Source organism: Balaenoptera physalus, assembly GCF_965194825.1.
Source record: "Balaenoptera physalus genome assembly, chromosome: 11".
NCBI classification, from domain to species: domain Eukaryota; kingdom Metazoa; phylum Chordata; class Mammalia; order Artiodactyla; family Balaenopteridae; genus Balaenoptera; species Balaenoptera physalus.
In genome coordinates this window covers 1,954,987-1,966,800 of record NC_138896.1, presented here as the reverse complement: position 1 = coordinate 1,966,800, position 11,814 = coordinate 1,954,987, and the positions used below count along the sequence as shown (strand labels likewise).

The 11,814-nt window shown below is 48.5% G+C and overlaps 1 protein-coding gene across 14 annotated transcripts in view; it reads left to right on the top strand.

The window, feature by feature from the left end:
* The window catches only part of MYLK4 (myosin light chain kinase family member 4), a 96,906-nt gene that overhangs the window by 15,983 nt on the left and 69,109 nt on the right, over positions 1–11,814 (top strand). For 6 of the 14 annotated variants that reach the window (XM_082413210.1, XM_082413199.1, XM_082413207.1 and 3 more), the window contains exon 2: positions 912–1,232. The exons of 1 other annotated variant lie outside the window; for it this stretch is intronic. In XM_082413210.1, coding sequence (XP_082269336.1) covers positions 918–1,232 — 315 coding nt within the window. In that variant the 5' untranslated portion in view covers positions 912–917. Of the gene's footprint in view, positions 1–911; positions 1,233–4,570; positions 5,145–11,814 lie in introns of those variants that run through there. 7 more of the 14 variants (XM_082413202.1, XM_082413214.1, XM_082413208.1 and 4 more) reach the window with 7 other exon arrangements.

Genomic DNA, 11,814 nt, shown 5'->3' with positions numbered 1-11,814 from the left:
TTAAATGTAAGGTCTTTGTTGGTTCAGTAGAATTTTGTAGAGCATTGGATTTTAAATAATTTGTAACTCAAGGTATTATTTTTACTAGCTGAGTGGAGAAAATGAAAGATGACATTTTGTGGAGCTAATTACGGATGATTTCAAACTGAGCAAAAGCTGCAAGAAGCAATTTCCAGCAAACCTCCAGCAGGGGGCCTCAGGAGGGAACCGGCCACAAGTTCTCATCAGTCTCCCCTAATGATCAGGAGATGCACAGGCACATACATACGCGTGGATCTTTAGTATCAGAGCAGTAGAACGTGTATTACTTACATTTGTAAGGGAAGCATTTCAAGGAAAGCACAAGGATGTGAAATCTTTGGTACTTAGCTGCTGATGAGGATGCAAAGAAAGGTATCTGGGAATCTTAATCTATGTGAGAGGATTATTAGGAGACAAAGTTCTCTTTAAAATAAACACCACACCTTTTAAGATGTAGGCAGAGAGGGGCTCTGGAAATGGCGCATTTGGTGGCGAGCCCTCCTCCGAGGGCACAGAATTCCCACGGGGGAGCGCTAGAGAGCCCCTTCCTTACGCAGCAAGCCCGTCCCGTCGGGGCCAGGAGGGGCAAAACCAGCAATCCAGTTAAACCCAGAGAAACTTTGTCTCCCATACTTATACCAGCCACCTGACGTAAACTTAACGTAAACACTTATTTTAGGTAATGAGGGAAAATTTTAGTTGCCCAGTGACACTTAAGGTGGCTTCTGACCGTTTGCTTTTGTAGAAGAAAGTGGGGAAGAAACCTTCTTCCTTCCAGAGTGCCAGCGTTGGAAACTCAGTATTGATACTTGCATTTCTCTTCCTAATTGTGGGTCCCTTCTGTTCGAATAGAAGCGACTTCTAAATTCCCAGTGGTCATTTTCCCACAGAGTCAAATGTGCGAGTCGGTGATGAGGACTCTTGTTTCTCCTCCTCGCGGTCAAGAGGGGGGCAGACTCAGAAGCCACGCCTGCGCCCTGATTTACAAGTCGGAGACAGAGGGGGACGAAAACCACACACCAGACAGGAACCTAGTCGGACTCACCACCACGATGCTAAAAGTGAAGAGGCTGGAAGAAATCAACACGTGTTACCACGGTGCCCAGCTGGAGAAAATGGCCTTTTTTCAGTGCATGGAAGAGGTGGAGGAAGTGAAGTGTATTCTGGAAGAAAGTTCTAGTGAGCAGGATTCGAGATCTGGGAAGAGTGAGGTAACTGTGCTAATTTAGTCTCCTGAAAAGTGTCAGTTCTACTTTATCTTTTCTCACATAAAGCAATACCTGTCGCCATTTATACGGCCATTTTCCGATTCTGTTTGGTCACCTGTGTAGAGTTAAGGAAACTTCATGAACAGGCAAACTTCCATTCTGTTTCACGGAGGTTTACATACAGGTGGGTGCAGTGTCATTAGGGAGCCTTTGAACGTGCACCTCTCCCCTGCAGGCAGCTCCTCAGCCTGGTGGCTGGTTTACAGGTTACGAGGGTGAACGTATGGAAACACACATTTCTTAGGAAGGATGGTTTAAAAGGATGGGTTTGGGCATGAAATCCAGAGAAGCACTGCGAGGGCCACAATTGCCCTGCAGAAGTTTCTAACTTCCTCAAGACCCTGAGGTCCTCGCTGTTGACAGTGGCGGTCAGAGTCAGGGACAAGCCCTTGCCGATGGCACACCTCGTGCAGAGCCCCATTCTGGCCACTAGCTCTTTGGCAGTTACTAAACCAACCCGGGGGCTGCCTGTCTGAAGAGTGGGGCCGTAGCTGTTGGAACGTTGAATGTATGTAAAGCACTCAGCACAGGCTCTGTCACCAGGGTAGGCGTTTAGCGGGTGTCGGCCAGCCGCACCCCGTCCCCTGTCTGAGCTCGCTGGGTCTCCCTCCCCATCCACGGAGCACCCTTCCTGCCCGCCCGGCGTGGGCCTCGCTCTAGCACCTGCAATTGTTTGGAACTTGCTTGTCACCCTTCTCTGGATGCCCTCCTCAACGTCAGGACTTCACATCACTCCACCTTGCATTCTTGGCTGCTTTCCTGGTCACGGCACCGAATAGGCACCAAGAATGTTTGCGGAACAAACAGGTCTATTTGAGTGAGTCCTGCATTCTGGTTGAGGGCTGGGGATCATTATTTTTAATAATCAGAGCAAGTGATTCTTAGGTAGGTTTGGGATACATCCCTCTTTGTCTGGCTACTGTTCTGAAAACCCCTGTCCAGGTAGGAAGGGCATTTCTAACGATGCAATAGACAATGAACTAAAGCTGTTAGATGTAAAGGGCGGAGGAGTCTTTTCATCGTGAGTGTGTAAAATGTACTGGATAGAAGAAACGAGTCAGGTTGAAACGTGGGTGTTTTGAGACCTCCACTTTCCTGATGAGCTAACGTCTTGTTCAGCAAACACCAAGAAGAAACTTCCACGGGCAAAATTTAAGTCAGATACGAGGGCTTCCTCATTAGAGCTGCTTTACAGTACAAATGAATGAACAGAAGAGTTTCCTCTTCTGTTCACTAATTTCTGTAGAACAGAGGAGACACAATATTCCTACAGGATGACTGTGAAATAACCAACTATTTGCAATAGTTTCTATGAATTTGATTATGTTTCCAGGACTGTTTTTCTCCAGGTTCTGTGATATAATTTTTGTAAGTAGGCCATATCTTTAAAGAGTGAAATGGTGCTAAGCAGAAACATGAACATTTTTAGGAAGAATTGTTTTTGTGGTGAACCGTTCCAGAATATTGGAAATCAAATGACTGGGAAGTTAAATGTTTTAGGATATTTTTGAGGGAAGCACTGAGAATGTTGTTCCTCAGAGACCCTAGAAGAACGTCCTTTGCGATTGGTCTGATGTCCCCTGTGTCACCTGGGCCCTGGCGTGGGCCCTGCAGTCACTGCTGTGTGGAAGGTGGGGAGGAATGGCCATGTGTCCCATTCAGTTTCTTCTTGGTAAATGGCTCAGGGCCCAGAGATGTCAGCAGTCTCCCCGGCTCTCTGTCTCGCCTTGTGGAGGACGGACGGGCACACGGTCGGGAGGCGTGGAGTTCTTCTCTCTGTGTCTGCCAAGGCCCCGGCCCTGGGGGCCCTCGCTCGCCCAGTGGGTGGGTGCACGGGCGGCCAGCAGGCCTGGCAGGGGTGGGCGAGGAGGGCCTTCCAGCGGCTCGGATGTCCTCCGGAATGCAGACGGAGCTGGACTGACTTGGCTCAGCCTCCTGCCGGGCCACGGGAGATCCTCACGACCCAACACCCTCCTCTCCAGGAACCATAAAAATGCTCGCATCGTTTTCCCACCTGGCTCCCTGTCTCTTTACCCCTCCTCTCCTTGAGAAGCTTAGCTCAGCTAACCATAGTCGAGACCCTCCCTGCAGTACACCGACAAGAGTTTACACTGAACTTCAGACACTCTAGTGACACGCAAACTGTTCTGAAGGCTTGAGGCTCAATTTCTTTCTAGAAGAGTCTTTCCTCTCCTAAGAGGAAAAAATTATCTATGCATTCAACAACTTATGTTTGTTAACATAGTTTGGTGAAGCTCAGATTCTTCTTTTCCTGCTCTTAACCAGGTTTTTCTATTTCACTCATTTTTCCTCCTCTGGATTTATTCTGAACTCTCTTCCTTCTTTTCCTCCGCTTTATTTTTTGTTGAATTGATTAAATTCCACACACTCTACTTTCTACTATGTTTTGTTCCTTCTGTTTTCCAACTTTCCTTTTAATTCTGTTTTCAGATGACTTTTCTCATTCTTTTATATTCCAAAGGCTGTTCAAAATCACCTAAATAGTATAGCATTTTAAAGGCTTTTAGCAGATACACTATAATAAACTAGATCTAAAGCCACATAATATGGTGTTGAATAAAGTAAAACTAATAACTTAAATAACTAATGTGGCACATATGAGTGATGAGTTTAATAGCTACTGTGTATGTACCATTAACTTGTAAATGATAACGGCTCTCATAACTGTAATTAGTATTACTTTTACACAATCAAATCCAGGTTTTCCTCTTTTGTTCATTCTCTATTACCTATCTAAATAAGCCCTGTGCTGCATTTCCCTCAGATCTAATTTGCTGTTTTGATACACACACACAAACACACACACACTTTCTGTTTGCTTAATGGAAGACCAAGGAGCTTCCGTTCTCAGACAACCGGAGGCCAAATCCCCGCGGTTGCATCCGCCTCCCTCTGCCCGCCCCCATTTGCTGTATGCATCCCTGCTTTTTGTGCCCGGCGTTCATTATCTGTGCTCATCTCCTGTCCTCTGGTTTCCCCCGCCTTCCTGAGACCCCTAGCCTCCTACCCTCCACCCCCAGGCGTGGTCCCCAGGGGAGGAAGGGAAGCTATCGGGCAGAAGTGAGGACGGCCCCAAGGGGGCGGGATCACAGCCCCTGGAATGTTTAACCGCTCCAAATGCTCCAGAGACCAAACAGGACAAGACAGTCAGTCATCAACAGGATGGGAACAGGCTAGAGTGGGTTGGGGCAAAGCGTGGTGGCAGTTGACACATTGAATAGCAGGTGGCCTTTCCTGCCTAACCGCCATGAAATTGGACCATCAGCGGCAGGCACAGTGACTCTAACTTAGATCTCAAAATAGCGGAGCTGCGGGTGGAGGGGTTGTGATGTTTAGGGCTGCGTGTCCCCACCCCGTCTCTGTGCTCCTCGCCGGACCGCGAGGGCAGGAGGAAGCTCCCTGGCGGCGGCCCAGTTTGCGTGGTGCTAATTGTCCTTGAACTGGAGACGAGCGCATTCTCGGGGGTGTCACTTGTCGCCAGCCCGTCTCCCTCTGCCGCTGCACCTGTTTCAGATCTGTCACACGGGCCATCCTATTTTCTCCTTTTAAAGAGGCAGATTACTCGCTGATGGTGTAACTGGAAGCGTCTCCCTTGGGGTCCTGCAGAGCCCTGCGGGCTGGGCAACGCTCCTGCTCAGAGCAGAGTTTTGCTTGGGAAGGTGCTCGCGCTGGGCCAGGGGAGGGAAGGCGGGGATGGACTTGTCACTTAGAAGAAAAGGCGTCTGGATCGTAGGCAGCGTGTGCCTTCTCTCGTCTCCCATCCTCTGGCGTGTGCTCCGGTCCGTGATGACACGGGGAGGCCGCAGACAGGCGCCTGCCCTTGAGGACACGCAGGTAGTAACATCGTCACTTTGAACTGTGGCGGATCTGTGTTACTGTCCTATTTGAGTGTTTCCAGCCAGGGAGTGGGCTTGCCCTGCAGAGGGGAGGCATGTCCCATCTCAATCCTCGCCCAGGATGGCCGCCTTGGGGGTTGGGACCAGGAGAGGCAGGTGGCACACTTCATATGTCAACCTCTCCACCAACTTTCGGGGAATCTGGAGACAGCCATTCGTGACGTGCACTATTTTTGTCGGTGAGAGCTAAGAATAATGTCAGCCTCTCTTCTTCTCTTACCTCTTACATGACTTAGGAAAACAAAATGGCACAAAAGCAAAGCATCCTTTCCCCTTATAGAGAAGTCTCTGCAAAAGCAGTGTCTGAAGAGTGATCACCTCTTCTGACAAAGCTACCGAGCACGGCCTTCCGTGCTTTTTCCTTTGAACCGTTGCCCCATGATGCCTTTCCTGTGATGCCGTAGCTGTTCTAGGAATGGAATTCTGTCAGGAAAACAGTGGAATTCTGTAAGAAGAGAAAGAATTCAGATTCTAAGGATTTTAGCTCTTCCCAACAGAGGGTATTCATATCTGGGAAATCAGTTCTTTCCACATATTTAATTCTTTTATCAATTAGCATAGATGAATTATTTTTAAGACAATATAAGGCAGTTTAGCAAACACTACAGGGAGCGTTTTGGATCCTTGTTCCCACAGGAAGTGGATTGACAACGGTACTCCGCATCTTTCTCATCACCATCTCCCCATCCCAGGGACCCCTCCCATGAAACCTTAATACCACAGACGCACTGTATTCATGTTCATGTATTATAGGTGTATCTGTGCTTTGCACATAAAAAGAGTAAGATTTTTTCACCCCTCCTAAGGAGTTAATTTTTACCTCCTTGGATATTGCCTGTGTTGAAAATGCATTAATTTGTGGTTAAAAAATTTCTGCAGGGGAGTTGGGTGATACATCCCTATACCTGCATATAAACGCCTGATTTGTATCTTATTCAACAAGAAACCACCATGGGGACTTCCCTGGCGGTCCAGTGGTTAAGCCTTCGTGCTTCCAATGCAGGGGGCCCAGGTTCGATCCCTGGTCAGGGAACTAGGATGCCACATGCCATGTGGCATGGCCAAAAACAAAACAAAACAAAACAAAAACAAACAAACTACCAGCTGTTCGTCCTGGTGGTGCTCAGAGGACCCAGAACTCAAGGAGTTAGGCTTTCGTGGTGGCCCTGCTCCTGTCCATGCACCTGACACAATAACTGTCGCTGTTGCCCGAGCGTCAATCATTTTTGGCTGTTGAGCACACCTCCAGTGGGAAACACTGTGCGCTTTCATCTTGCACAGGGAAAAGTTTGGGTTACTCCCCTGGCTATGAGACATGGCCCCCAAGTGTTTCCCAGAGGAGAGGCTGACAGATAGCTGGGCTAATTAGGAGTGCTTTGGGTGTGTTTTTTAAAAAAAATAAATTTATTTATTTATTTATTTATTTTTGGCGGCATTGGGTCTTCGTTGCTCTGCGCAGGCTTTCTCTAGTTGCGGCGAGCGGGGGCTACTCTTCGTTGTGGTGTGCGGGCTTCTCATTGTGGTGGCTTCTCTTGTTGCGGAGCATGGACTCTAGGCGTGCGGGCTTCAGTAGTTGTGGCACGCGGGCTCAGTAGTTGTGGCACGCGGGCTCAGTAGTTGTGGCTCACGGGCTCTAGAGCACAGGCTCAGTAGTTGTGGTGCACGGGCTTCGTTGCTCCGTGGCATGTGGGATCTTCCCAGACCAGGGCTCAAACCCGTGTCCCCTGCATTGGCAGGTGGATTCCCAACCACTGAACCACCAGGGAAGTCCCCTAAAAAAAGTTTTTGTAACTTTTTAACTGTAAAGAAAATGTCTCTTAAATCAGGTTGCACAACATATCCTCTTGTTTTTTTCCATTGCTAATGATTATTTAGAAATGTGTGCAACCTCTTGTCTTAGAAGTTTCTACAAGTGCGTAGTTTTAGGAGCTGCCTTTTCAGGGCATCAGAGAATCCTATCTGGATGTCGGTCTCCATTCAGGACATACAACAATTGAAAGGCTTCCCAATATCCTGGGGGCAGCTCCCTGCCCGTGTGAGATTCTGGGAGTCCCAGTTTATGTTTGTGTCATTTCAGGTTCTCAGAATAATTAAAGTTGTGATAGTTTCATATCATTTGGTGTACTATGAAAAAAATATCTTATTTTCTCTCTCTAAAAGTTAAAGCAGGGTAGCAAAATATATAAATATTGCAAATCAAGTCTGTGTTCCTAAGTAAGAAAATGATTAGCATGTTGATAATGAAATTCCTAAATACAGTTGACCAAACTGTGTCCTGATCCACTTACCCAAGACATTATGGTCGTAAAAAGCACATTTATCTATCAGTGTTTCCCGGATTTCAGTTTTTCTCACACCCCTTTCATGATTTTTGCTACATCTACATACTACTTTTACTCTTATTAGTTAATATTTTCACAAACCAAGTCATTAAAAATTTTTAGCAAAAGCAAGAATAGAGTGGAATCATGTTTTTTTAAAAAATAAATTTATTTATTTATTTATTTATTTAATTTTTTTTGGCTGCATTTGGGTCTTTGTTGCTGTGCACGGGCTTTCTCTAGTTGCAGCGAGCGGGGGCTACTCTTCGTTGTGGTGCGTGGGCTTTTCATTGTGGTGGCTTCTCTTGTTGCGGAGCACGGGCTCTAGGCACGCAGGCTTCAGTAGTTGCGGCACGTGGGCTCAGTAGTTGTGGCTCGCGGGCTCTAGAGCACAGGCTCAGTAGTTGTGGCTCACGGGCTTTGTTGCTCCGTGGCATGTGGGATCTTCCAGGCCCAGGGCTCAAACCCGTGTCCCCTGCATTGGCAGGAGGATTCTTAACCACTGCGCCACCAGGGAAGTCCCTGGAATCATGTTTTAGATGTGCTTATTCTAGATTTTCAAATACACAATAACACACATATATAAATTTTAAAAATGGTTTATTAGTTCACAACCGAAAGTCACCCCAAACCCCTAGTAAGGAGGTGATGCCACGTCAGCCGCTGGACACTGGTCTTGGGGCGCTGTGTCCAGGGCTTTGTCCTGGGCCACTGGGCACTTTGGGCTTTATTTCTGACTTTCCGCCCCAAACATAGAGATGATAACAAAGATGGGCGAGGGTGATAAGCAGACAGCAGTGGAGAGAAGAGAGGCCCAAAGTCTCCGCTCTGGACACAGACACATAGAAAACCCCTAACAGGTCAAATTCAGCCAGTGCCCCTCGCGTGCCGGCCCCGGTTCTCCCTGCCATCGCTCCTGAGGTCCCAGCAGAAAGCGGCGCCGAGTCGGGAGCTCGAGTGCAGATGCTGGGATTGTCCTGGGAATCGACTTCAGGGAGTGGGAGTGGGAGCGGGAGTGGGGCCCGGGGGTGTGAAACAAGGGAGCCCCAAAGGCCGCATCGCCCCCTGCCATTCCAAGGGCCGTCCGCAGGGTGACAAACCCCCAGCATTTTCAGTTACGTGTGGGTGAACCGCACCCGTCATTTACAACTTTTGATCAGGGAAAGACGTCTGATTGGCTAGTCCATTGACTGTGTGCAAACAACAGGCTGGCAGCCCAGACCTGCGGTGTGAGAGTGGCTCCTGGCTTCGTGTACCCGGGATCCCAAGGAGCGCAGGCCACTGTGGCGTTTCCGCGATGGATGGGATGTTAAAGGAGGTCGGGGGCCTGGGAAGCATAGCTCCCGAGAGACCTTGGAGGTCAGCTGGCCCAGGTCCTTCTCTGAGGGAACTCAAAGCCCAGGAGAGGTAAAGGGGGCCTGTCCCAGGGTCGCTGCATCGAGGGACTGTCCTTTCCCCATGTCCAGCCACGTCCAGGTCAGAGGCCGCCTTCTTCACAGGGGGCTGGGCCACCCTAGGCGAGGCCGCTGTCACGTTCCTGCTGGCCGTTCCCACGCGGACCCGGCACGGCAGCCGTGGGGCAGCCCCTGGATCAGCGGGCACAGGCCCTGCGGGCCCCTCGCAGGGCGGCCGAGCGTCAGGCGGGCCTGGCCTCGGCCTTGGTGCCACCTCTTCCTGACTCCCCTGCTCCCCGGCTGCTGCCCTGGGAACAACACCCCAGGCCTCAAGCTGGGAGCTGGGCTCTGTGTGACAAGGAGCCCGTTAGAAGGCTCAGGTCGTGACGGGGCAGACTGATGCCCGGTCCGCGGTCAGGAGTCAGGAAATTCTGAAAAGAGGCAGAGACCAGGCTGGAAGTGAGGGGGGTGTGAGCCCAACCTGGTTTGTCTAGTGGACCTTCAGCCTGTAGGGTTTGCATTCCAAATGTGAGCAGTGAACACGGATGCCACCTTTCCTTTCCTTATGTTTTTTATACCGTTTAGGGCTTATCCAAACTAAATTAGGATAGGAGTAAGTGTAGAAATGAATTATAAAGACAAGATTTTAATTCATAAATGTTTTTTTTTCTGTGTCCCAAAGAAAGGTCTCTACCTTCTGTACAACGTAGACGCTTTATGATGGTGCATCCCCTTCCAGCCATACGATTCTGAGTTGAGTTGTGCTCTGTTTGGGGTATGGCAGGGCACAGGCGGAGCCCTGGGATATTGACTGTGGAGATCTGACAGGCAGACTGTCCACCCCTGGCAGGTGCTGCTCTACCCTGGGCCTGTCCCAGGGCACCTGTCAGTTCCGGGGCCCACGTCCAGCTTGGGTGTCTTTGAGTCCAGTGTATATATGGTTTGCAGGATGGCTCCCCAACCTGAAAGGGGTCTGAGCTCCCTCGGATGCCAGGGGGCAGGAGGGGAGGTGGCAGGAAGTGAAGAGTTTACGTGGAGCTTCCAAGTCTCCCAGAATCTGCCGAAGGCCCTGGCCCTCCCCTGAATCTCTCAGGCCTCTACAGTTCTCGGGGGAGAGCTTTAGAAAGCACCACGGGTGTGGCCTTAGAAGACGCTTATCACGCTGTCCAGCCTGAACCCTAAGGAGGGTCCCAACAGCCACGGGGGTTTTCACAAATGGTCCAGAGAAGGAGAGGCTGGACCAGCCAAGGGGAACACGTGATGAATCTATGCTGTCCAGCTCTGTCTTTCCCTGGGACCAGCAGTTCTCAAAGTGAGGTCCCTGAACCCACCAGGGGACCCTAAGACTCTTTTAGAGGTCTGCACGGTCATAACTATTTTCTGTTCTATTCTAATATTTTTGCTTTTTTTCACTGCCTTGACATCTGCACTAGTGACAAAAAGGCAGTGGTGGGTAAAACTGTTGACACCTCCACACAAAATCAGGCCGTGGCACCAGAGTGTACTAGTAACCACAGCACTTTTCACCGCCAGACACTCAAAACTTTAGTTTTCGTTTTTTAAAGAGCCAGGTTTCCTTAAGAATGTACTTGGTGAAGCAGGAATATAAATGCATTTAATCAGCCTGTATCGGAGTCTAAGAATTCACGTAAATCTTTGTGCCTAGATTCTATATTAATTTACTCAGTGAAGAATCACTGAGCTCCCACTGAATGAAGAATTTCCAGTAATCGTTGCCGAATGCATCTCTGTTTGGAGGGCAGACACTTGAGACCCAAGGACCAGAGCAGTTTCCCTTACTGGTGGTCACTGATGATCTCAAAAAGAGGCAGAATCTGATAGAAACGAGATCATTTATTTAAAGGGTACACATGGTCTGCAGCTCAACACGCCTACACAGAGATGTTTATGTTAGGGTCTTCCTTTAGACTACTTGGCGATCTCTACTTATTTCGAAATTTAAAAATGGATGACGACGAGCGTAAGGTCTCATTTCTTCCTAACCTTCCGGAATGAGCATGTTTAATTGATAGGGTAATATAGGTAAGTTTCTATATTCTTAAGGCTGTGTTTGCATTTTACCTACTTAGGATTTATGCTTCAAACTAGGGTCTATGTATTTACCTGTTTTATTTAACAAACATGTAAATGGCCCTCACTGTGTGCCAGACCCTGTTTTAGGCACTTTACGGATATGAACTCATGTAAACCTTGTGGGCACGACTTTGATCAGCTCTAAGGATGATAGTGAGGGTCACTAGCCCTTATGTTGTGTTTGTCACGCTCCCGGCGCTGCACTGAGCACTTCTCATCCCCGTTAATCCTCACAATGATCCCATGAATTTGGTATAATTATCATCTCTGTTTTGCAGATGAGTAAACTGAGGTCAGGAACTTGCCCAAAGTTATGCAACTATATACCACGATACCTCTTTTTGAATGGATTAGTTAGCCCAACACATGAAACAGAGAACTAGGTTTATTTGTAGACCATTTAACTGGAATTTATTTTTCAGAAATTAAACATTAAGTATTTGAAAACCACCTCTGATGAATTTTCTAAGGACAGTTTGTATTATCTTCACATTATCTGAAATACATTTCACCTTTGGTGATTGTTTTGTTTGGTTGTTCTGTTCCGTAAGGCAGGGGTCCCCAACCCCCGGGCCACGGCCCAGTACCAGTCAGTGGCCTGTTAGGAACCGGGCCGCACAGGAGGAGGTGGGGGGAGGGGCGGGCGAGCGAAGCTCCATCTGTATTTACAGCCGCTCCCCATCGCTCGCATTGCCGCCTGAGCTCCGCCTCCTGTCAGCATTATGGTGAGTTGTATAATTATTTCATTATATATTACAATGCAATAGCAATAGAAATAAAGTGCACAGTAAATGTAATG